Source organism: Phacochoerus africanus, chromosome 8, assembly GCF_016906955.1.
Source record: "Phacochoerus africanus isolate WHEZ1 chromosome 8, ROS_Pafr_v1, whole genome shotgun sequence".
Classification (NCBI taxonomy): Eukaryota; Metazoa; Chordata; class Mammalia; order Artiodactyla; family Suidae; genus Phacochoerus; species Phacochoerus africanus.
Window position 1 is genome coordinate 46063781 of NC_062551.1, and position 27562 is coordinate 46091342.

General features: G+C 39.8%; 1 protein-coding gene across 1 annotated transcript; it reads right to left on the reverse strand.

Annotated features, from left to right (window-relative positions):
• Positions 1-293: 293 nt before the first annotated feature.
• LOC125134207 (zinc finger protein 568-like) lies at positions 294-27527 on the reverse strand. The gene is given in 6 exon segments (XM_047793212.1): positions 294-3128; positions 3130-3722; positions 11448-11543; positions 11962-12085; positions 26134-26186; positions 27028-27527. Coding segments are annotated over 5 exon segments (1659 nt in total). The 5' UTR covers positions 26143-26186; positions 27028-27527; the 3' UTR covers positions 294-2291.
• Positions 27528-27562: the final 35 nt, after the last annotated feature.

A 27562-nucleotide genomic window follows, 5' to 3' on the forward strand; every position in this document is an offset into this window, starting at 1 on the left:
AGTTTTGTCTTGGTTATTACTATATTCAGGAAAATACTACTTGTCCTGGATCAGACATACTCTAAAAAACTGAATATAAACATACACTGTAAAACAGTGGAATATAACACACTTCTTCCATCTTAACAAATCAAAGTTGTGTGTATATACACACACACACACACACGTTTAAGAAAATACTTGATAATGCTTTTTCCACAATTTCGCATACTATAAAAAGCTGAATGTAAACATTTTCTCATCTTACTAAATTAAAATTGAATAAATGTGCATATATATTATATATGAAAATATATTTTTCCAGGGCTCATGTTGTATTTAAACTTACAACAGATATGCATAGAATTCCTTATTTCACACAAGTCCCGGCACAGGGCAGTTCTGAATTATTTCATCAGCTCAGCAATGTCAAGGACACAGGTCATTCCAGTCTATCACCTGTGCCAAACTCGCCTTCTCATCCCTGGCTGCATAATGGCCACAATTCCAGATCTTGTACAGACATACAGACTTGCATCCTGTATATAGGGAGACCATTTCCTCCTATTTTGTTAGTATAGAAAATTTAACTGAAGTTCACTTGCAGACTTCTGATATCTTCTGTAGCCAGGACTCTTATACATAGACCCAGATGCAAAGCAAGACAAGCATCAGGACTTTAGACTTAGGTTGGCAGCCGGCAACCCTGGCCAAGGGAGAATGGTTACCGCCACAGATCGGCAACCAACAGTGTCAGCCACAATACTGCGATATTTCTTGAAATCTCTTTCAGTTTTGTAGTTATATATCCTTTTTCCTTTATGATGCTTGAATTTTTTCTTTTTAGGGTACAATCTTTTTCATTTCAAAAAAGTTGAACGTGTCTTTGTTTTGGGGGGCTTTGCATCTTAACATACTCAAGTTGGATGCTGATTCAATTCACTAATTTCACTGGTCACCAAATGTTTACTGGGAACCTACAAGGAACAGGCAGTGCACCAAGTACAATGAGGGGAGGATGAATCCTGGCTTTTAATTCTCCCTGTTTTCTACACATATTGAAAGTATAGCTTTGGTTTCATCCTACAAATTTTAACATGAAGTTGTCTCTTTGTCATTCATTCCTAATGATCATTTGCCTTGATTTTCTTTTTAATATAAAATTATACAGGTATCTTTTAAAGTTCTTGTGAAGAGATGGTTTTTGTTAAGGCTTCGTTTTCTAATTCTCTAGTAGAGAGGTCAGATTGTGGCATGTGTTTTTTTTTTTTTTTTTTGAATTAAAAAAAAAAATCATCTAAATCTTCTCTTTGACTTCTAAGAAACCCACTTTTATTCATTAGAATTCTTCACATTATGAATCCCCTGATGGGGCAGAGAGGCAACCTATGAATGAAAGCTTCAGTTTTCAGTTTTTCTCCAGAAAGCATTACCTAACATTCCACAAAGAAAGATGATGTAAGATGTTTATATAGTCATTGCACATATAAGGCCTTCCTCTCATATGATCCCTAATACAATTATTAAAATCAAGTAAGAATAAGGCAGCTCTTAACTTTCAATATGAGCCAGACACTATTCTACGGGATATAATGTATAAAATGCTCCTAAAAAATGAGGCTAATACTACTAATTTATAAATAAGAAAATTTAGTTACGTGATTGGCCCTATAAGAAGTGATAATGGTGAAGGCAAGTTACCACTAAATACTGGTCAAATCCTTCCCCACTCTGATTCAGTTCAAGTTAAATATTGGCCAGCTCGTTCTTTAAAATTAACAAGAATTGAGTGGAGCAGAAGAATCTACATTTTTAAGTGTAGCTTTTCTCTACTATGAGCTATCGGATGAATAACTTGTTAGCCAAAGCAAACTGGTGTCTCTCATATATATATTATATACATAAGGTATGTATTATGACTCCCCTAATTTCCCATAAGGACTACTACCATTTGATGTTGAGAAAAGTTAGAATGATGGTCTCTAACATATTCACTGCCTTCCTAACTAAGCCTTCCCACTTTCCCTACAGTCATGGACTTCCACTTTTTTACCAATTGAACTCTGGTATAGAATAAATTCTGAAACGCAAATACACCCCTCCCAATTCCTAACCTTTATGAACTTTTTTCATCAGTAACAAATGTCAAATTCTGGCCCTTAAAGGCCTCAAATCCACAGCATGAACTCTGATACTAAGTTGTTATTCTTAAATACTTTCTAACATTCCTTACAATCACAGGGGTTTTTGTGATTTTATGTTTTACTATTATGAATTTCCAGGTGTCAAATTCTGAGCCTTCGCACATGTCTTCATTCACTCCTTTGCCCTGTATGAATTCTCTGATGTTGACTAAGGTGTGAGCCACGAATAAAGGCCTTCCCACATTGTGCACATTCATAAGGTTTCTCACCAGTATGAATTTTCTGGTGTCGACTAAGTTCTGAGCCACGACCAAAGGCCTTCCCACATTCCTTACACTGATACGGTTTTTCGCCACTATGACTTCTCTGGTGATGAGTAAGTTCTGACCTTCGAATAAAAGCCTTTCCACATTCTGTACATTTATGGGGTCTCTCACCAGTGTGAACTTTCTGATGTCGGATAAGTTCTGTGCTACAAGTAAAGGCCATTTCACATTCCTGACATTTATAGGGCTTCTCACCAGTGTGAGCTCTCTGATGTCGGGTAAGTTCTGAGCCACGACGGAAGGACTTCCCACACTGCTTACATTTGTAGGGTTTCTCACCAGTATGAACACTCATGTGTCGAACAAGATGTGAATCGGAGATAAAAGCTTTCCCACACTCCTTACATTTATGAGGTTTCTCACCAGTATGAATTCTCTGATGTAGACTAAGCTGCGAGGCACAACTATATACCTTGCCACAATCTCTACATTCATAGCGTCGTTCACCAGTATGAATTATTTGATGAAGACTCAGTTGTGTGTCATAACGGAAAGCTTTCCCACATTCCTTACATTTATGGGGTTTCTCACCAGTATGGATTCTCTGATGTCGAAAAAGGTGTGAGGGACGGGTAAAGGCTTTCCCACATTCCTTGCATTCATAGTATTTCTCATTGGTATGAATTCTCTGATGTAAATTAAGTTGTGAGGTAGATGGAAAGGCCTTCCCACACTCCTGTACACTTATAGGGTTTCTCACCTATATGAATCTTTTGATGTTTACCAAGTTGTGAGCTAGAATGAAAGGCTTTCCCACATTCCTTACATTTATGAGGTTTCTCAGGAGTATTATTGCTCTGAGATTTGGTAACTTCAGAGTCATGAAGAAATTGCTTGTTACTATTTTTGCTTTCATGGACTCTTTGATGCTTAATCAAATCTGACCTGTTATTAAAAGCTTTCCCACATTCTCTGCATTTAGAGTCTTTTTCCTTATTAGGATTTCCTTCATGTTGTCTGTAGTGTGATTGGTACCTGAAAGTTTCTTTACATTCCTTGGATTCAGAGGGTTTTGCTCCAGTATGAACTGTCTGAGGTGCTCTATGATCTGTGTGCTGAACGGAAGTGGACCTTTCTCTGGAGGTTATTATGGCTTGTCTGAAACGTTCCTCTGGTAGTCTCTCCAAGAGGCATCTGATTTCTCTATTTCTGATCCTAGTGCACTCAAGGTTAGAGCTTGTAAGTCTTTTTGTTATCTCTGGTTGCAATGTCTGAATTTCATAATTGTCTTCCTTTTGAGAAAAAGTCTTGGTTTCTCTTCTGGACTCCCAATCTGTAAGAAAGAAAGAAAACAGTGAAAGAAGCAAGAAAGAAAACAGTGGGTAGTTTCATGTTGCAGGAGAAAGGAAAGTTCTAAGGTAAAAATGACAAAGTAAAAATAGTGAATAATTGGAATTCCTGTGTGCCTAAGCAGGTTAAGGATTTCCCCCTCTTCCCCCCTGAAAAAAAAAAGTAACATAAATAGTCAAAAAAGAAAGGAAAAAAAAAGTAATTTTTGGGGGGTGTTTTTTTTGGGGGGGGGCACACTTGTGGCATAGGCAGGTTCCCAAGCCCGGGGTCCAATTGGAGTTGTAGCTGCCAGCCTATGCCACAGCTCACAGCAACGGCAGATCCTTAACCTGCTAAGCGAGGCCAGGGATCGAACCCACATTCTCATGGCTGCTAGTCAGGTTCATTAACCACTGAGCCACGATGGGAACTCCTTTTTTTTTTTTCTTTTTAGCCACACTGGTGGCATGCAGAAATTCCTGGGCTAAGGATCGAACCCATATCAGAGCAGTAGAGAGCTACAGTAATGACAATGCCAAACCCTTAACCTCCTGAGCCACTGGGGAACTCCCTAGACAGCTCTTAACACTGCATTGCAATTTGGAAAAAAGTGAGGAAGGGAGAATGGGAGAATAGGAATAGAGAAAATGAGGGGAGCCTATGAAGGAAGTGATTCTTCATCTCTGGTGTGAATCAGAATCAGCTGGGGAACTTGTTAAAAATTCTATGTCAAGGAAACAGTCAACTAAATGAAAACCTAATGGAGTAGGACATTATGTCTAACAGCAAGTCCTCTCATTTCTAGCCTCAAATATATCCAAGTTTTGACAATTTCTTACCTTATCCAAAGTCATCCCTCACCAAGATTAATAAAACACTATTCTGATGTATCTCCCAAAGTCCACTGAGGCAGCTCAAAATGTGGGACTTCAATGTTTAGAGGGCCTTCCCCCCACCTGCACATTTTTTTCTTTTTTTAGCTGCACTGTGGCAAATGAAAGTTTCCAGAGCAGGGATCGAATCCAAGCCACAGCTGTGACCTTCATCAGAGCTGTGGCAATGCCAGATCATTAACCTGTGCCACAGCGGGAACTCCCCCTGCCTTTATAATTCAAAATTCCTTACCAAACTCCAAACTCTGCAGTATGTAGCCCCTGGTTCCGTACTCATCTTCATTTTGAGGTGCTTTCACCTTCACTCACCATGAAGCCCACTAACTGGCCTCCATGAGACTCCATATCATGCCAATTAATTTCTTGTCTTGGACCCTTTTAGAACTGTTTCATCATCCATGAATGCTTTCTGTCCCAGGATCTCTGCATGGCCAACTTCTCTCATGCTGCACACCTTAATTTTCTGTCATGTATCCTGTTCTTTGCCCTCAGTCTTTTTCTCAATTCCAGAATTACATAGTTGTTCATCAGTTTATCTACTGGTATAATTTCTCCCCAAACCACTTAGAATTAACATAATATTTTACTTGCCATAATATATAACTAATCCATAGCAGATGGATTTATTTCAGTTAATGTTAAAAAAAATAAGGGAACAAATGAAGGTATTCAGATGGAAATGGAATACCCTAATTAATAGCCTAGATTAAGTGTATTCTCCCTTTTTTTTTTTTTTTTTTAGGGCCACACCCGGGGCATATGGAAGTTCCCAGGCTAGGGGTTGAATTGGATCTATAGCTGTATAGCTGTTGGCCTACACCAACTCAGGGTCCAAGCCATGACTGAAACCTAAACCACAGCTCACAGTAACACCGGATCCTTAGCCCACTGAGCAAGGCCAGGGATCAAACCTGCATCCTCATGGATGCTAGTCAGGTTCATTACTGCTGAGCCACTGATAGGAACTTCGATTAAGAGTATTCAGATAGGGGAGTTCCCGTCGTGGTGCAGTGGTTAACGAATCCGACTAGGAACCATGAGGTTGAGGGTTCGGTCCCTGCCCTTGCTCAGTGGGTTAACGATCCGGCGTTGCCGTGAGCTGTGGTGTAGGTTGCAGACGCGGCTCGGATCCCTGCGTTGCTGTGGCTCTGGTGTAGGCCAGTGGCTGCAGTTCCAATTAGACCCCTAGCCTGGGAACCTCCATATGCCACAGGAGCAGCCCAAAGAAATAGCAAAAAGACAAAAAAAAAAGAGTATTCAGATAGAAATAAAGAAAAATATGAAACAAACAAATAAAAAGGAGTTCCCATTATGGTGTAGTGGAAATGAATCCAACTACAAACCATGAGGTTGCGGGTTTGATCTCTGGCCTTGCTCAGTAGGTTAAGGATCCGGCGTTGCCGTGAGCTGTGGTGTAGGTTGCAGACGCGGCTCGGATCCTGTGTTGCTGTGGCTGTGGCATAGGCTGGCAGCTGTAGCTCCAATTCGACCCCTAGCCTGGGAACTTCCATATGCCACATGTGGCACACAAAAAAAAAAAAAAGAAATATGCTAAAGATAGAGATTAGGAGAGGGACTTGAAATTCAAAGTTACCACCCCATGCTTTTTCAAAAAATTGAAGTATAAATGATTTATAACTTCTGCTGTACTAGTAAAATGATTCAATTAAACATATACTTTTTATATTCTTTTCTATTACAATTTATCATAGGACAGTGAATATAGCTAATATACAGAAGGACCTTGTTGTTCAATCCCTCCATGTATATAAAGCTTACACCTGCTAACCCAACCTCTCACCCCCTCCCCTGCAACCACAAGTCTGTTCTCTTTGTCTACCTTTCGTAGAGAGGTTTGTTTGTGTCACATTTTAGACTCTATATATGTGATATCGTACAATGTGTCTTTCTGACTTATTTCACCTAGTATGATAATCTTTTTTTTTTTTTGTCAGTGGACATCATTTTTTTTTTTTTGTCAGTTAGTATGATAATCTTTAGTTGCATCCACATTGCTACAAATGGCATCATTTCATTCTTTTTATGGTGGAATAAGTATTCCATTGTATATGTGCACCACATCTTTTTTATCCATTCCTCTGTTGATGGACATTTATGTTGTTTCCATGTCTTGGCTACTGTAAATAGTGCTGCTATGAACAAAGCAGTGCATATATCTTTTTGAATTAGTTTTGTCTGGATATATGCCCAGGATCACTCCATGCTTTCAATTATTTAACATGTGATAGAGGTGTCTTCCTGTCTCTGATCCCTCCCAGCTTCAATATGTTCTCCTTACATCACTTCCCATGCATATGGCAGTAATGCATAAGCAAGCCACCACCATTAGAGGAAATCTGTACATATGCCTAGAATATTGACAGTTTTATACAACAATAAAAATATTACATAATCCTACTCAATAACAACAACAAAAAACCCAATCAAAGAATGGGCAGAAGATATACTCAATGGAGAAAAGCTGAAAGCCTTCCCACTAAATTCTGGATCAAGCCAATACTTTTATTCAACATAGTATTGGAAGTCCTAGCCATAGCAATTAGACAAAAAAATAAATAAAATGTATCCAAATTGGAAGAGAAGTGAAATTGTCACTATATGCAAATGACATGATACTGTATTTAAAAAAACCTAGGGATTCCACACAAAAACTACTCAAACTGATCAACGAATTCAGCAAAAGAGCAAGATACAAGAGTAACATTTTGAAATCATTTGCACTTTTGCATAACAATGAAATATTAGAAAAGGAATATAAAAAACAGTACCTTTTATATTCTATATATAAGTAGAACTAGGTTAAATACCTAGAAATAAATCTGCCAAAGGAGATGAAAGACTTATAAGCTGAGAACTGTAAAACATTAATCAAGGAAATAAAAGAGGCCTCAAAGAAATGGAAAGATATTCCATGCTCCTGGATTAGAATTAACATCATTAAAATGGCCATACTACACGAAAAATGGGCAGAAGACTTGAATAGATATTTCTCCAAAGAAGATATACAGATGGCCAATAGGCGCAGGAAAAGATGCTCAACCTCACTAATTATTAAGAGAAATGTAAGTTAAAAACTACAATGAGGTACTTACCCTACACTGGTCAGAATGGCTGTCATTAATAAGTATACAAATAACAAATGCTGGAGAGGATGTGGAGAAAAGGGACCCCTTCTACACTGTTGGTAGGAATGTAAATTGGTACAGTCACTATGGAGAACAGTATGGGGTTCCTTCAAAAACTAAATATATAACTACCATACGATCCAGCAATCCCACTCCTGGGCATCTATACAGCCAAAACAGTAATTTAAAAAGACACATGCACCCTGTTCATAGCAGTATTTATAACAGCCAGGAAATGGAAGAAACCTAAATGTCCAACAACAGAGGAATAAAGATGTGGTGTACACATATACAATGCATTACTACTCAGCCATAAAAAGAATGAAATAATGCCATTTGCAACAACATGGATGGACCTAGAGATTATCGTACTAAGCAAAGTTAGAGAAAGACAAATACCACATGATATCACTTAGAGGTGGAATCAAAAATATGACACAAATGTACTTATCTACAAAACAGAAATGACTCACAGACGTAGAAAGCAAACTTATGGTTACCAAAGGGCATAGATGGTGTGGGATAAATTAGGAGTTTGTGATTAACATACACACAATACTATATAGAAAACAGGTAAACAACAAGGTCCTACTGTAGAGTACAGGGAACTATAATCAATATCTTGTAATAACCTATAATGGATTAAGAATCTGAAAAAGAATATGTATATGTATAACTGAAGCACTTTGCTATATACCTGAAATTAGCATAACATTGTAAATTAACTACAATAAAGAAAACTGAAATGGGATGCTAGAGCATATTTAACAAATGATAGTTTATAGATGAAGAATAAATGAAAAGAAATACAAAACAAAACACATGGAGAGAACAAGTACTACAATCCCAGATGTAAATCCTATCTTATCAGTAATTAAATGTAAACATATTAAATATTCCAAACAAATTGGCAGAAATAGGCAGTATATATATTAAAAAAACCATGATCGAGGAGTTCCCGTCATGGCTCAGTGGTTAACGAATCCGACTAGGAACCATGAGGTTTCGGGTTCGATCCCTGCCCTTGCTCAGTGGGTTAAGGATCTGGCATTGCGTGAGCTGTGGTGTAGGTTGCCGACACGGCTCGGATCTCGCATTGTGGTGGCTCTGGCGTAGGCCGGCGGCTACAGCTGATTCGACCCCTAGTCTGGGAACCTCCATATGCTGCAGGTGTGGCCCTAGAAAAAGGCAAAAAGACAAAAAAAAACAACAAAAACCAAAAAACAAAACCATTATTGAGGTATATGCTATCTGTAAGACACACTATATTCAAGGACACAAAAAGGCTGAAAGAAAAGGATGGGAAAAAAATATACCATGCAAAGAAATAATCAAAAGTGAACTTCAATAACTATACTATTATCAGACAAAACTAGACTTTAAAACAAAAAAGATAACTAGAGACAAAGGATGTTTATAATTGTATAAATGTATAGTTATCATATAATACAGTCAATCCACTAGGAAACTGTATAATTTATAAATATTATGTACCTAATAACAGAGCCCAAAAATACATCGAAGCAAAAACTGACTGTATTAAAGGGGAAAACAGGCACTTGAACAAACTGAGGACTTTGATGCTTCTACTTTGAATAATGGGTAGGTCAACTTGCCAGAAGATCAACAAGGAAAGAGAAAAAACATACTCCTAAATAACCAATGAGTCAAAGAAGAAATTACCAGAGATATAAGAGAATCCTGCTGAGTTTGAATGAAATGAAAATGCGATATACCAAAACTCAAACAGGTCTTAAAGAGAAAGGTACAGCTTAAAATGCCTACGTTAAAAACAAAGATCTCAAATCTATACCTTAAAGAACTAGATAAGAGCAAACTAAGCCCAAAGATACCAGAAGGAAGGAAATAATAGCCTTTAGCTGGACTGACCAAGAGGAAAAAAAAAAGACTCATACTAGTACCAGAAATCAGAGGGTACTAGTATGAAATAAAAGGGATTACAAAGGTACATACAGTGAACAACTGTATACAACGAATTCGATAACTTACAGGAAATAGACTACTTCCTAGAAAGACATGACACCAAAACTGATTCAAGAGGGAAAAAGAACATCTGAATAGACTTATAACAAATAGACTGAATAGTAATTTAAAAGCCTTCCCACAAAGAAAAGCCCGGGACCAGCTGGCTTAACTGCTGAATTCTACTAAACACTTAAAGAAAACTTGATGCAAATCCTTCACAAACACTTCAGGAAAAAAAAAGGAAAAGGAAGGAATATTTCCCAATTAACTTTGAGGCCACTCGTACTGATACCAAAACCTGAAAAAGGCATCACAAGAAAACTATGCCTATATCCCTTATTTAATATAGATACAAAAAAAAAAATAATCAAACTAAATCCACAGATAGAAGGGGATATATACATCATGACCAAATGTGATTTACCTGGTCAGTGCAAAGCTGTTTTAATATCCAAAACTGTTATCAATGCAATATGCCACTTATCTCAACATATGTAGAAAAAACAGTTAACAAAAGTATTCTAAAATCCTTTCATGATTAAAAAAAATATTCAACAAACTAGGAAAAGGAGGCAAGGATTATTCATAACAGTCTAAAAGTGGAAAACAATCCAAATGTCCATCAATTGATGAATGGATAAACAAAATGTGGTATATTCATAACACGGAATATTATTTTGCAATATAAATGAAGTACTAGCAAATGCTACAACACATATAAACCTTGAAAACACTCTGATAATTGAAAGAAGCCAGTCAAAAAAGACGATATACTGTGTGATTTCATTTGTATGAAATATCTAGAATCACCAACTCTATAGATAGAAAGTAGATAAGTGGTTGCCTAGGGTTGTATACAGAAAGTGACTGATAATGGGTATGGGATTTCATTGGGGGTGAAGAAAATATTTTAAAATTAAATTGTTGCCATGACTACAAAAACTCTGAATATACTAAAAACCAATGAACTGTGAACTTTTTTTTCTTTTTAGGGCTGCACCTGCAGCATATGGAAGTTCCCAGGCTAGCGGTCCAATCGGATTGCAGCTGCTGGCTTACACCACAGCCACAGCAATGTGGGATCCGAGCCATGTCTGTAACCTACACCACAGCTCACCTCAATGCCGGATCCTTAACCCACTGGGCAGGCCCAGGGATCAAACCCACATCCTCATGGATCCTAGTCAGGTTTGTTACCACTAAGCCACAATGGGAACTATTTGTACTTTAAATAAATGCATTTTATGATATTCCAATTATATCTCAATAGAGCTGTTTAAAAATGTCAAGACAGGAGCTCCCTGGTGGCTCAATGGGTTAAGGGTCTGGTGTTGTCACTGCTGTGGTTCTAGTTAATGCTGAGGCTTGGGTTTGATCCCTGGCCCAGGAACTTCTGTATATTGTAGAAAAAAAAAAAAAAGGACAAAACTGGACCCAAGGTGTAGAGAAAATGGTTGTCTCACGGGAAGAGGAAAGTACTTCCTTGAAATCAGAGGGGTCTGGTATGAAAAAGGGTAGCAAGAAAGTAGTAAATGGAATAAAAATTAGGAGGCTCATGCTAAAATATCCTTACTTTCTTTTCTTGATCTCAGGCTTTTTCTGGAGGCTTTCCTACCAACATCTCAGAAGTGCTGCCCGCCTTCTCACAAGCCAGCTGGGTGACCTCCTGCCATGGCCTTCCCCATCTGAGTCACCATTACTCACCTGGACACCATTCTTTTATCTCCTTGCTCTTAACCAGCCAAGGCTCCTTCCCCTGTTCCAATAAGGAGATCACATCTGGCTTAGAGTTAGAAAATCCTGCTTGAGAAAAAAAAAGAAAAAAAAAAGAGAACTAAGTTATGTTGTGGATGTCCCAGAATTAAAATCAGTCCATGATTATCAAGAAAGAGGAGAAAGTGGAGTTCCATGGGGGCTCAGAGGGTTAAGGATCCAGTGCTATCACTGCTGTGGGGAAGGTTTGATCCCTGGCCTGGTAACTTTCACATGCTAGAGTGTGGCCAAAAAAAAAAAAAAAAAAAAAGTGAAGGTCAGTAAGGTGAAAAAGATAACTGAAAAAGCAACCAATTTTTAACTTTCACAAGAGACAAGCATTCTTTGGTAAGCAAGAACCATCAATTCAGCCAAGCACTTGGGAAGCACTCACAAGAATTTTATAATGATAAACATAACAATTCCAGAAGGCCAATTCTGAATTTTGGAGGGCTGACAAACTCACCCAGTGCAATCAGGTTGTTATAATTCTCAAACATCACTTCTCGGTACAAATCCTTCTGAGCAAAGTGCAAGCATTCCCACTCTTTTTGAGAAAAGTAAATGGCCACATCTTTGAACTTCAAGTCCTAAAACCACAGATAAAAATACACAGAGGTTAATGGGATAAGTCTTTACAATAGGATAAAAGAAAACGGAGAAAGCAATTCAGCAGGAGAAAACTGCTGGGAAAACAGGCTGAGCTGGACCTTTCAACATAGATGGATCAGTGTGGAAACAAGGATGATCACAGCACATGGTTTTTTTATTATTATTACTCAATGAGTTTATTACATTTATAGTTGTACAATGATCATCACAATCCAATTTTATAGGATTTCCAACCCACAACCCCAGCACCTCCCCCCACCCCCCCAAACTGTCTCCTTTGGAGACCATAAGTTTTTCAAACCTGTGAGTCAGTATCTGTTCTGCAAAGAAGTTCATTCTGTCCTTTTTTCAGATTCCACATGTCAGTGAAAGAATTTGATGTTGGTGCCTCATTGTATGGCTGACTTCACTTGGCATGATAATTTCTAGGTTCATCCATGTTGCTAAGAATGCTGGTATTTCATTCCTTTTAATGGCTGAGTAATATTCCATCATGTATATGTACCACATCTTCTTGATCCACTCCTCTGTCAATGGACATTTAGGTTGTTTCCATGTCTTGGCTATTGAAAATAGTGCTGCAATGAATGTTGGAGTACCTGTGTCTTTTTGAGTCATGGTTTTCTCAGGATAGATGCCCAGGAGTGGGATTGCTGGATCAAATGGTAGCTCTATTTTTAGTTTTCTGAGGAAATTAAAATTAGAAAGAAACATGCACCTGTATTTTCATAGCAGCACTATTTACAATAGACAAGACAAAGAAGCAACCTAAGTGTCCGCTGACAGATGAATAGATTAAGAAGATTTGGTACATATATATAAAGGAATACTATTCACCCATAAAAAAGAATGAAATAATGCCATTCACAGCAACATGGATGCAACTAGAGACTATCATACTAAGTCAGAAAGAGAAAGACAAATACCATGATATCACTTATCTGTGGAATCTAAAATATGGCACAAATGAACCTATCTATAAACCAGAAATAGACTCAGACATAGAAAACTGATTTGTGGTTGCCAAGGAGGAGGGGGGAGGGAGAGTGATGGACTGGGAGTTGAGGGTTAGTAGATGCAAACTATTACATTTAGAAAGGATAAACAGGAGTTCCCATCGTGGCGCAGTGGTTAATGAATCCGACTAGGAACGATGAGGTTGCAGGGTTCCATCCCTGGCCTTGCTCAGTGGGTTAACAATCCTGCGTTGCTGTGGCTCTGGTGTAGGCTGGCAGCTACAGCTCCGATTCGACCCCTAGCCTGGGAACCTCCATATGCCGTGGGAAGCAGCCCTAGAAAAGGCCAAAAGACAAAAAGACAAAAAAAAAAAAAGCACTTTGAAGTTCCCGCTGTGGCACAATGGGATTGGCGGTGTCTTGATAGTGCTGGGACACAGGTTTGATCCCCAGCCCAGCACAAGGGGGTTAAGGATCTGCCATTGCCGCAGCTGCATCTTAGGTCAAAACTGTGGCTCGGATCTGATCCCTGGCCTGGGAACTCCATATGACATGGAGTGGCCAAAAATGAAAAAAAACAACAAAAACCAAAAAATATAAACATGCACTTCAATGTTCATAGCAGCATTATTTACAATAGTCAAGACATGGAGGGAGTTCCCTTCCTGGCTCAGTGGTTAACGAACCCAACTAGGAACCGTGAGGATGCGGGTTCGATCCCTGGCCCTGCTCAAAGTGTTAAGGATCTGGCATTGCCGTGAGCTGTGGTGTAGGTCACAGACACAACTCAGATCCCACGTTGCTGTAGCTATGGCATAAACCTGCGGCTGTAGCTCCAATTCAACTCCTAGCTGGGAACTTCCACATGCCATGAGTGCAGCCCGAAAAAGAAAAAGGAAAAAAAAAAGACATGGAAGCAACCTAAGTGCCCATCAACAGATGAAAAGATAAAGAAGGCATGGTATATCTATATATTGGAATATTAGCCATAAAAAATGAAGTCGTGCCATTTGCATCAACATGAATGAACCTACAGATTAGCATCCTAAGTGAAGTTAAGCCAAAAACAAGTATCATGACATTGTTTACATGAGAAATCAGAAAAAAAAAAAAAAAAGATACAAATGAACTTATTTACAAAACAGAAACAGACCCAGAGACAGAGAAAACAACTTACAGTTACCAAAGGGGAAAGGGACGGGGGAGGGATAAATTAGGAGTTTGGGATTAACATATACACTAGTATGTATGAAATAGATAACCAAGAGGATCTACTTACTACAAAGGGAACTACAGTCAGTATTTTGTAATAATCTAAGGGAAAAGAATCTGAAAAGAAAATACCACACACCCACACCGAGAGGTGCAGGTTTGATCCCAGCCCAGTGCAGTGAGTTAAAGGATCCAGCATTGTAGCAGCTGTGGCTTGGATTCAATCCCTGTCCCGGGAACTTCCATATGCTGCAGGTTTGGCTATAAAAAATTTTTTTTAATTAAAAAAAAAGGAGTTTCCATTGTGACTCAGCAGGTTAAGAACCCGACTAGTATCCATGAGGATGTGACATGGATTCTGCAATGCAATGGTTGTGGTGCAGGCCGGCAGCTGCAGCTCCCATTTAACCCCTAGCCTGGGAACTTCCATATGCTGCAAGTGCAGACTTAAAAAAAAAAAAAAGACAATGTAGGAAAGCATAAGAGGTTAAGAAGATAAAGCAAGAAGGGTTAACAGGTATCTAACTAGAATTCTGGAAAAAAAAGAAAAGAAAAACTGAGAAAAAAAGTAGTAACTGAAGATGTAACAGCTAAGAAATACAACTGGAAAAAACAAAGCATTATTCAGAAGCCAAATGAGTCCCAAAGCAGAATAAATAAAACAAAATCCCAACTATATCGAGACTGCAGAGAATTAAAAACAAAGAGTATGTTAAAAAGAAATTTAATATTAAAGACAGACTGTTTATAAAAGAACAGTCTGATTTACAGATGTCCATTAAAATATGTACTTTTACTTAAAGTATACCCAGATAGAAGGTTTGAGACATAAGAACGGTGAATGGCGCCATTCTTTAAAATGGCAAATGTGTGGATAACCTAAGCTAATATTTAATATATAAAATAATAAAACTGTTTTATGGGTTAAAAAAACAAAGAAAAATAACTGTCAACAATGTAAGCTGTTTGACCAACTGGAATATCTAGTTCCTTATACTATTCAGCAAGAGCATAAGGATGAGAGTTCCCATTGTGGTACAGGGGAAACAAATCCGACTAGGAACCATGAGGTTGCAGTTGGATCCCTGGCCTTGCTCAGTGGGTTAAGGATCCAGTATTGCCGTGAGCTGTGGTGTAGGCTGCAGACGAGGCTCAGATCTGGCATTGCTATGGCTGTGGCACAAGCCGGCAGCTATAGCTCTGATTAGACCACTAGCCTAGGAACCTCCATATGCCGTGGGTACAGCCCTAAAAAGACAAAAAAAAAAGACTATGTATATATATGCACGACTGGGTCTCTCTGCTGTACAATAGAAATTGACAGAACAATGCAAAGCAACTATAATGGAAAAAATAAAAATCATAAGATAAAATCCTTGCAGCTCAAAAACAAATAAATAAATTCAGAATAAGGAGTTCCTGTTGGGGCTCAGCAGGTTAAGAACCCAAATAGTATCCAAGAGGTTGAGGATTCAATCCCTGGCCTTACTTGGTGGGTTAAGTATTCACCTTGCCACAAGCTCTGGCAGAGGTCACAGATGCCACTCAGATTTGATGATGCTGTGGCTGTGGCGTAGGCCAGTGGCTGCAACTCCAATTCAAACCCTAGACTAGGAACTTCCATATAATGCAGGTGCAGCCCTTAAAAGAAAAATAAATAATAAATACATAAATTCAGAATAATACAGCGATTCACATTCAGCAAATTGGTAAAAGTTTAAGTCTAGTCTGACAGTATCAAGTATTTGTGAGGATATGGAAGTCCCCAGTATAGAGGTCAAATTGGAGCTGCAGCTGCCAACCTACACCACAGCCACAGCAAAAGCAATACCAGATCCAAGCTGCGACTGTGACCTACACGATAGCTCATGGCAACACCAGATCCCCCAACCCTCTGAGCGAGGCCAGGGATCAAACCTGCATCATCATGGATATTAGTTGGGTTCATTACCACTAAGCCACAATGGGAACTCCCAAAGTAACAGAATTTACAACTGGGTATAAACACTGGAACAACTGGGCAGTGTCTAGTAAGACTGAAGATGCACAGACCATACGATCCAACAATTCCATTCCTAGTTAAAATCCTAGAGAAATCCTTGCACAGGATACCAACAGACAAGTTCAAGGATATTCAGAGGAATAATGTTTATAATATAAATTTTTAAAAATTACACAGTGAATGGCTATTGGCAGGATACATTCACAATGTGAATGAAATCTTATGAATATGAATTAAAAGACCAAAAATGAAGCTTCACAAGAGTCCAAACAGTATGCCTTTATATTAAATTTTACTTATTTTTTATTTTTTGCTTCTTAGAGTCATACCCACAACACATGAAAGTTCCCAGCTTGCGGTCGAATTGGGGCCACAGCTGCCGGCCTATGCTGCATCCACAGCAACGCAGGATCTGAGCCACGTCTATGACCTATATCACAGCTCACAGCAAAGCTGAATCACCACGCTGAGTAAGGTCAAGGATCGAACCTGCATCCTCATGGATACTAGTTGGATTCATGGCTGCGCCACAATGGGAACGCCTTATAATCAAATTTTAAAATGACAATAAACACATATGATTAAAAATGTAAAGAAAAGCAAGGGAAAGAAAAACACAAAATTCAGAATAATAGTTACCTCTGAGAAGCAGAACTGGATTGGGATGATTCATGGCACAGGTGTTTTTTTTTTTAAAACAATAATATTCTACTTCTTAAATATGTGCATTTAGTCATTCATCATACCATAAACATTTTCTACTATTCAATATTTAATGAAAGCAGTTCCTAAAAGACAGTTTCAATACAGTGAGATAAGAACTATGATAGGTGCAGGATGGAAAAATGTGGTTACTCAGGGTCAGCAGGCATAATCAGGAAAGTGATGTAGGCTTCAGAGAACCCAGAGAAGGGGGTGGTGAGGAATAAGCGCCCCTCTGTGTTTCCTGTGCAATGGAGGCAATGAGAGCATCACGCACTCTCGATACAGAAGCAAAAAGTCTCAGTTTCTCTTTTGAGTCCAGTGAGAGTGGGAGCAGAGCAATGAGCAATAAGCGTCAGCTCATGAAACATGTAAAGTTCTCACTGATCAGGAATTTTAAGCAAAATAAATTAGCTCCAACTACAAGCAAAGAGAAACCTGCTACAAGAAATGACGTTAACAGTGACTCAGGTAGAGAGGAATGCAGAAAATTTCAGGTAACATTTAGAAAATTAATGGAGCCCAGAAAAGGAACAGAACGCCAACAAACAAAAACAGACCACGCAGCATTCCAAGTAGAGTGAAGGAGACAAGCTGGAGGTAAAGAGGGAGACTAATTGCATCCTGTGTGTCTGAAGAACTGACGGTTAACTGGGGTGACAGGTGAGGGGTCCTGGGAAAGGAGTGGACAGGAGTGATGTTGGAGAAGCCCAAAGACACCAGGACAGAAAGGTCCTGAATGAAGGTCATCTCTGCCCAGACAAATGCATCATCCTTACTCACAACTTTACTCCAGTATCAGGGTGGGTGCTCTAGTAAACGTAGAATGTGCAATGAATGTGAAAGAGCTGGAGCTTTATTCTGAAAGTAACAAGGATTCACTGAATAAAGGAAGTGACATGATTGGACTATTTTTATTTTGGAGGAATAAAATAGAGCTGGAAGTCCAAGCAGGTCAACTCCCACAACGGTCTGATTTGGCACATAGACAGTGAGTGAGGTTGCAGGGCATGAGATCAAGAAGCAGCAAAGGGACAGAAGCAGTGGGATTTGGCACTTCATTGGATGTTGGGGAGATCAGGAGGTAGGAGTCAGGGGACTTCCCGGCTGCCAGAGGAAGTGCACATTCAGGTGAATTTCCATTACCAGCATACTCCCCAAACCCAACAGAGTACATCATACAGAAGAAGGTATAAGGAAGCCCATGGTCAAAAAGCTAGTAAATGGTAGAAAAGGGCTAAGACACTACCCTTTTAGGCAACCCAAAGTATTTCATTAATACAAAGGACAGTAGCTCCCTATGGCACAACAGGATGAGAAGTGTCTAGGAGCACTGAGACTCGGATTTGATCTCTGGCCTGGCACAGTGGTTTAAAGCCCCAGTGGCTGGGATCTGATCCCTGACCTGGGAGCTCCATATGCCATGGGGCGGGAGGGGGGGAGGGGGGGCAAAAAAAAAAACAACAGAGAGAGGACAATGACCACTCTGAGGAGAAGGAGAAATGGACAGTCAAGGGTTGAAGGGCAAAGATGAGATAGAGCTCCTTTCCTCACCAAAATGTGCTGAGAACTGATAGGATGTGGTCCTCTTCTGAGAACCATAGGAAGGTTCTGGCCAGATTGGAAACAGGAAGACAAAGTCAGTTAAGTTCTCACAGAATCAAGGGAAAAAAAAGTCAAAGAAAAAGGAAAAAAGCAAATTAATCCAGAATAGAAAGAGTATTTCTTCAAGACTAAAAAGAGGAGTTCCCATTGTGGCCCAGCAGAAACGAATCCGACTAGGAACAATGAGGTTGCGGGTTCAATCCCCCCGGCTTTGCTCAATGGGTTGGGGATCCGGCATTGCCGAGAGCTGTGGTGTGGGTCGCAGACACGGCTCGGATCCCGCATTGCTGTGGCTGTGGCCTAGGCCAGCAGCTGTAGCTCTGATTCCACCCCTAGCCTGGGAACTTCCATATGCCGCAGGCGTGGCCCTAAAAAGACAAAAGACCAAAAAGAATCCTTGAAAAGCAACTGGACCAAATTAATGAAGGAAGAGTTACATTCAGGGACATCCAGGGAAAAAAACCCCTGAATTTCACATACAATAAATACTATGCCATTTTTTTACTCCAAAGTCCCAGAAAACTAAGTAAGATTCCACCCCAAATTAGGAATTTTACAGCCAACATTCTCTGGTTATACCTCATAACAGATAACTTAAAGATTAAACTGTTTAGACAAAAGACAGAAATACTTTATCAAAATATGAGTGATTTTTCTATTTTTTATAGCAGGGAAGACATTACATCATCACACAAAAGGAAGAAAACTGTTTTTGACAACTCAGAATCTACACACACATACAAAATAAATTACTTGTGTTTTGGGTTTTTTTTGTTTTTGTCTTTTTGCCTTTTCTAAGGCCACTCCCGCAGCATATGGAGGTTCCCAGCCTAGGGGTCTAATCAGAGCTGCAACTGCTGGCCTACACCACAGCCACAGCAACTCGGGATCCGAGCCGCGTCTGGACCCACACCCCAGCTCATGGCAACACCGGATCCTTAACCCACTGAGCAAGGCCAGGGATCGAACCCGCAACCTCATGATTCCTAGTCAGATTCGTTAACCACTGCGCCACGACGGGAACTCCAAAATAAATTAATTGTGAACCAATATTTCTACTTTACTGTACACCAGAAACTACTAATACAACACTGTAAATCAACTATACAATAAAATTAAATTTCTTAAAAATTATGAAAAAATTTCTAAAACAACTTATAAATGACAGAAAATATGCTTAATATATAACATGATATTTTTTAAAAAACAAAAAAAATAACACTCTGACAAGTGGGCAAAGGAAATCTGTAGACAATTTAGAATTCCCAGTTGTAATTTTTATTTACCATAATTTTGGAGCAAATGACTTAACAGAATCTATTTTCTTGTCTGTCAACTTAAAACCCATCCTGTTTTCAGAGAAGTTAAACCGTGGGGAAAAAAAAGCATCACAGAATTCATGACATTTAATCGTACTTGGGGAACTGAAAGGATAGATGGGATTAATACGGCAGAACAGAAGGACTGGAGCTCAACTTCTCTCCTAAAAATAACAAAATTCACAACTAAAGGCTGAGCAATCTTCAACCAAATAGACCGGAAACCTTAAAAAAGCTATCCTACTCCAGAAGACAAATTCCATGCAAGTGGAAATCAAAAGAAAGCTGGAGTAGCAATACTCATATCCAACAAAAACACTTTAAAATAAAGAATATTTTAAGAGGCAAAAAATGACATTACATAATGATCAAAGGATCAATCCAGGAGTTGCCGTCGTGGCGCAGTGGTTAACGAATCCAACTAGGAACCATGAGGTTGCGGGTTCGGTCCCTGGCCTTGCTCAGTGGGTTGACGATCTGGCGTTGCTGTGAGCTGTGGTGTAGGCTGCAGACGTAGCTCGGATCCCGCGTTGCTGTGGCTCTGGCGTAGGCCGGTGGCTGCAGCTCCGATTAGACCCCTAGCCTGGGAACCTCCATATGCCGCAGGAGCGGCCCAAGAAATAGCAACAACAACAACAACAACAACAACAACAAAAAAAAAAGGATCAATCCAAGAAGAAGATATTACAATTGTAAATATGTATGCACCCAACAGAGGATCACCTTGATTTATAAGGCAACTGCTAACAACCTTAAAAGGACAAATTAACAATAACACAATGATAGTGAGGGAATTTAACACCCCACCTACAGCAACGGACAGATCATCCAGACAGAAAATCAACATGGAAACACAGGCCTTAAATGATGCAGTAGACCAGATGGACTTAATATATATTTATAGAACATTCCATCCAAAAGCATAAAAATACACATTCTTAAGTGCACATGGAACATTCTCTAGGATAGATCACATTCTGGGCCACAAATCAAACCTTGGTAAATTTAAGAAAACTGAAATCATATCAAGCATCTTTTCCAACCACAATGCTATACCACTGGAAATCAACAACAAGAAAAAAAACTGCAAAAAACACAAACACGTGGAGACTAAACAACATGCTACTAAACAACCAATGAGTCACTGAAGAAGTCAAAGAGGAAATTAAAAAATACCTAGAAGCAAATGACAACAAAGACACAACTAACCAAAACCTATGGGATGTAGCATAAGCAGTTCTAAGAGGGATGTTCCACAGCTATACAAGCCTATCTCAGCAAACAAGAGCTCAAATAAACAACCTAACTTTACACCTAAAGCAACTAGAGAAAAAGGCAAGACTTAAAGTTAGCAGAAGGAAAGAAATCACAAAGATCAGAGCAGAAATAAATTAAACAGAAATGAAGAAAACCATAGAAAAGATCAAAGAAACTAAAAGCTGGTTCTTTGAAAGGATCAACAAAATTGATAAACCGTTAGCCAGACTCTCAAGAAAAAAAGAGAGGACTCAAATCAATAAAATTAGAAATGAAAAAGGAGAAGTTACGACAGACATCACACAAAGGATCATAAGAGACTACTACAAGCAACTATATGCCAATAAAACAGACAACCCAGAAGAAATGGACAAATTCTTAGAAAAGTACAATCTCCAAGATTAAACCAAGATGAAATAGAAAAGATGAACAGATGAACAGACCAATCACAAGTACTGAAATTAAAAATGTGATTTAAAAACTTCCAACAAAGTCCAGGACCAGAGAGCTTCACAGGTGAATTCTATCAAACATTTAGAGAAGAGTTAACACCTATCTTTCTAAAACTATTCCAAAAAACTGCAGAGGAAAGAATACCTGCAAACTCCTATGAGGCCGCCATCACCCTGATACCAAAACCAGACAAAGATACCACAAAAAAAGAGTATTACAGGCCAGTATCACTGATGAACATAGACACAGAACTCCTTAAAATACTAGCAAACCAAATGCAGCAACACATTAAAAGGATTGTACACCATTATCCAGTGGGATTTATCCCAGGGATGCAAGGATTCGTCAATATCCTCAAATCAGTGTGATACACCACATTAACAAACTGAGGAACCAAAACTATATGATCCTCTCAATAGATGCAAAAGAAGCTTTTGACAAAATCCAACACAAATTTCTGATTAACCCTTCCCCCAGAATGTGGGTATGGAGTAAATCTACCTCAACATAATAAACCCACAAACCCACAGCTAACATTCTCAATGGTGAAAGGCTGAAAGAATTCCTGCTAAAATCAGGAACAAGACAAGGATGTACACTCTCACCACTACTATTCAATTGTAGTTTTGGAAGTCCTAGCCATAGCAATCAGAGAAGAAAAAGAAATAAAAGGAATCCAAACTGGAAAGGAAGAAGTAAAACTATCACTATCTGCAGATACATGAAACTATACCTAGAAAATCCTAAAGACACTACCATAAAACTGTTAGAGCTCATCAATGAATCTGATAATGTTGCAGAATACAAAATTAATACACAGAAATCGACTGCATGTCTATATACTAACAATGAAAGATCAGAAAGACAAATTATGGAAATAATCCCATTTACCACTGCATCAAAAAGAATAAAATACCTGGGAATAAACCTGCGTAAAGAGACAAAAGACCTGTATTCTGAAAACTCTAAGACGCTGATGAAAGAAATCAAAGATGACACAAACGGATGGAAAGATATACTATGATCTTGGATTGGAAGAAGCAATATTGTCAAAATGATTATACTACCCAAGGCAATCTACAGATTCAACACAATCCCTATCAAATTACCAAGGACATTTTTCACAGAACTAGAACAAAATATTTTAAAGTTTGTTGGGAAGAAAAAAAGACTTAGAATAGCCAAAGTCATCCTGAGAAGGAAAAAATGGAGCTGGAGGAATCAGGCTCTCTGACTTCAGACTACACTACAAAGTCATCAAAACAGTATGGTACTGGCACAAAAACAGAAATATACCAGAGGAACAGAATAGAAAGCCCAGAATTAAACCCACGCACCTACAGCCAACTGATCTATAACAAAGGAGGCAAGACTATACAATGCAGAAAACACAGTCCCTTCAATAAGTGGTGCTGGGAAAACTGGACAGCTCCATGTAAAAGAATGAAATTAGAACACTCCCTAACATCATACACAAAAATAAACTCAAAATGCATTAAAGACCTAAATATAAAACCAGATACTATAAAACCCTTAGAGGAAAACATAGGCTGAACACTCTCTGACATAAACTAAAGCAAGATCTCCTCAGATCCACCTCCTAGAGTAATGACAACAAAAACAAACAAACGGGACCTAATTAAACTTAAAAGTATCTGCACAGCACAGGAAACCCTAAACAAAACGGAAAGACAACCTATAGAATGGGAGAAGATATTTAAAAATGAAGCAACTGAAAACGGATTAATCTCCAAAATATATTAACACCTCTTGCAACTCAAATACCAAAAAAAACAAAAAACAAACAAAAAAACCCATCAAAAAAAATGGGCACAAGATCTAAAAGAAGGCATACAGATGGCCGAAATCCACATGAAAAGATGTTCACCACCACTAATTAATAGAAAAATGCAAATCAAACTTCTATGAGGTACCACTTTACACCAGCCAGAATGGCCATCGTCAAAAAGTCTACAAATAATAAGTGGAGAGGGTGTGGAGAACAGGGAACCCTCTTACACTGTTGGCAGGAATGTAAATTGGTGCAATCACTATGGAAAACATATGGAGATTCCTCAAAAAACTAAAACTAGAATTACCATTTGATCCAGCAATCCCAGAGAAAACCATGACTTAAAAGATACATGTACCCCAATGTTCACTGCAGCACTATATATGATAACCAAGACATGGAAGCTACCTAAATGTCATCAACAGAAGAGTTGAAAAAGAAGACGTGGTACATACACACAATGGAATATAACTCAGCCATAAAAAAGGAATGAAATATGGCATCTGCAGCAACATCAATGGACTAGAAATCATCAAGCTAAGTGAAGTTAGTCAGACAGTGAGACACAAACATCATCTGCTATCACTTATATGTGGAATCTAAAAAAAGGATACAGTGAAATTCGTAGAACAGGAACTGTTTCAGAGACTTTGGTTACCAAAGGAGACAGCTTGAAGGTGGAGGGATAGGCTAGGGTTTTGGGATGGAAATGTTGTAAAATTGGGTTGTGATGATAGTGATACAACTACAAATATAATAAAATTCACTGAGTTTAAAAAAATTAAAAAATAAATGAAGGTTCAAAAAAAGTGCAGCATTCGAATACATTATCAATTATGCACTAATAATTGTGGTCATAAATTAATATAGAAGAATTTCTAAATACTTAAAGCATTAGAATCACAGAAAGTTCTTAAAAGTTTACATTTAAATTTATATACATATTTTTGTATAAAGAATTATGAAAAGACCGTTAAAAGATATATTCATAAAGAAAATCTGAAAGGGAAAGTAGGATAGAAATACAATTTCAAAAAGAAAAAAGGGTGCTGTAGATCCTGTAGCTGTTAAAATTTTGTGGGTTTTTTTGTCTTCTTGTGTTTTAAGGCCTCACCCATGGCATACGGAGGTTCCCAGACGAGGGGTCCAATCGGAGCTGTAGCTGTTGGCCTACACCAGAGCCACAGCCACACAGGATCTGAGCCACGCCTGCGACCTACAACCTACGCCACAGCAAGGCCAGATCCTTAACCCACCCACCGAGCGAGGCCAGGGATCGAACCCAGCTGAGATTTGAGGGATCAAACCGCATGGATACTAGTCGGGTGTGCTAACCACTGAACCACGATGGGAACTCCTACTTTTTTTTTTAAATGTATGAAAGTAACAGCAAATAATTAAGGTACTTTTTTATTTAATAAGGAAGGGGTTATGATAAAAGGTAGGACTGCAATTAGTTTGAGGGTGAGGGAGGGGATCACAAGGAAGAGCTTCTTTCTGGAGTGGTTAGCACTATTCTATTTCTCGACATGGGTGCTGGTTACAACAGTGTTGCTCTTATAATTCCTTAAGCAAAATATATAATTCTATTATATTGTGTGACTTTCCGTATCTGTGTTTTAGTTTACAATAGAAAGTTTAAAGAAATCACTGTAATACCTAAGGAAAAAAAAAATCGTACCTGACTCACAGGGCTGTTATGTGGATTCAACAAGATGATAAACATCAAGAACTTCAAACTACAAGTTACTTCAAGTAAACACTCAATAAGTTAGTTGCTTTTATTAGTAATATCATCCTATTCTGAAAATAAAATTACATACCCACACACATGTGCAGAGAAAATACCTTTTTTTTTTTTTTAGAGCTGCACCCACGGCATATGGCGGTTCCCAGGCTAGGGGTTGAAATGGAGCTGCAACTACCAGCCTACACCTCAGGCACAGCAACTCGGGATCGGAGCCACATCTGCGACCTACACCACAGCTCACAAGGCAATGCTGGATCCTTAACCCACTGAGCAAGGCCAGGGATCGAACCTGCGTCCTCATGGATACTAAGTCAGATTCAGTTCTGTGGAGCCACAACAGGAACTCCTCAAGAAAATAATTTTAAACATTAATAGTGATTATCTCTAGATGGTGGGACCATGGGTGATAAACTTTATTTCCCTGCCATATCACTCAGACACATTCTATCAAGATTGTTCTAGCAGGAGTTCCCGTCGTGGCGCAGTGGTTAACGAATCCGACTAGGAACCATGAGGTTGTGGGTTCGGTCCCTGCCCTTGCTCAGTGGGTTAAGGATCCGGCATTGCCGTGAGCTGTGGTGTAGGTTGCAGACGCGGCTCGGATCCCGCGTTGCTGTGGCTCTGGCGTAGGCCGGTGGCTACAGCTCCGATTCAACCCCTAGCCTGGGAACCTCCATATGCCCCGGGAGCGACCCAAGAAATAGCAACAACAACAACAACAATAACAACAACAACAAAAGACCAAAAAAAAAATTGTTCTAGCAGTAAACAAAATCCAGGGAAATGGAACTTCCAAATCTAAACCTAGATTTAGGTTCCTGGCTGGTGTAGGAAAACACTTCCAAAAATGTAGTCTCCTCCTCTCTTCCCCTTCCTCCAAATCACTGCTGTAAATCTTTTGAATAGACTCCTGTAACAAGATACTGTCCTGAAAACCAGCAAGAACTTTCCAAAAAGAAAATGGCAAATACAACTTACCTCAGCCATGACTTCTGATGCACAGCGGCTCTTCTCTCCTCCTCTTCCGGATTCTTAGAGAAGGAAAAAGTGGGAAAAGGTTAAGAAACTATGAAACAACAGTTCCTTCCTGGAGCCCAGAGGAGGCCAAGTCTAAAAGCCTGAAACTCCACCACTCCCTTCCTCATGAAAAAGAAGAGCAGGGCGTCTTAGGGGTACAGGTGGGAGTCCTGGGCCAGACTCCCGGACTGCAAGCCTCCTTCCTCCCTAAGGGCAGGACTTCGGGTTCTTTTAGGCCAATATCTTACATCGAGCCCAGATCTGTGGCTCCAAGACACATTCTAATTGGTTCCACCTGTCAGAGTCCCACATTCCTGTTTTGTAGGCCTCCCGGGGCCTGGATCCTAGGTGACCACAGGGGTCAAGGTGATGAAAGAACAGAGAAAAAGAAATAGGAGGGGCTCCCTGCCCAAAGCTCTAGAAACCCCCGGACAAACACCATAAACAACCCCAGGAGAAAGCCATTCAGCACGATGGAGAGTGGGCGGCTGCAGCTGTGCAGCTTTTGGGATGGAGATTGCAATGAGCTCAATCTGGGCTTGAGGTAGAAACTCCAAACATTCGCCAGGGGACCCCACTCGGCGCCGACCAAAAACGTACAAAAAAGGCGCCATTCCCAGTTCTATCCCCAAAGGCGGAGTTGGCGAAGTGGCCACATTGGGGACACGCGCGCACACCCACTCTCTCCAGCTAAGGTATCCACCGCGGGAGACACACACACACACGAACACATACATAGTATTGCTTAGATAAGGTACCCCCACCCCCACTCTGCACGCGGCTCGGACAAGCCCGACAGTCAACCACGCTTAACAAACTCCTGGCAGACCCCAGCCCTGTCCCGGGAATCCTCACCGTCCACTTCTCTGGGCTCCTCTCTCTCCAGTCTGGTTGAATCCTCCCCAAACCAGTGAGCGAGGTCGCCTGGAATGTCCCGATCCTTAGCGTCCGAACTCCCGCCAACTCACCACCAGCCAGCCACTTTCAGCCAAAAGCTGCTTACACCGCGGAGCCCTCGGGGAAATGTAGTCCAGAGAAGGAAAACTACTGGAGCCTGGGCGGCCCGCACAACAGCCTTCTCTGCCCAGAGTCGCGTAGCGTTCCCAGCCTTTAGCGAAGCGCAGTCCAGACCGCCCAGCTACGCTGGAACACCGTCGAAGACCTGGGCGAACCGACAGGGCGGGGTAGCATAGGTGGCCGCCGAGGAGTAAGAAAGGGCCCTGGACCGTGGAGATTTCTGGGAAATGTAACCGACAGTCGGGAAAAGTGGGTGCTCACGTTTCGGCGGAAAATTCATTCCCAGATCCCACGCAGTCCTCGGTCAGGAACGCCGTAAAGCCGTAGCCCCAGGTCTCCGCTTTTCAGCAAGATTGGGGCGGGGTCTCAGAGA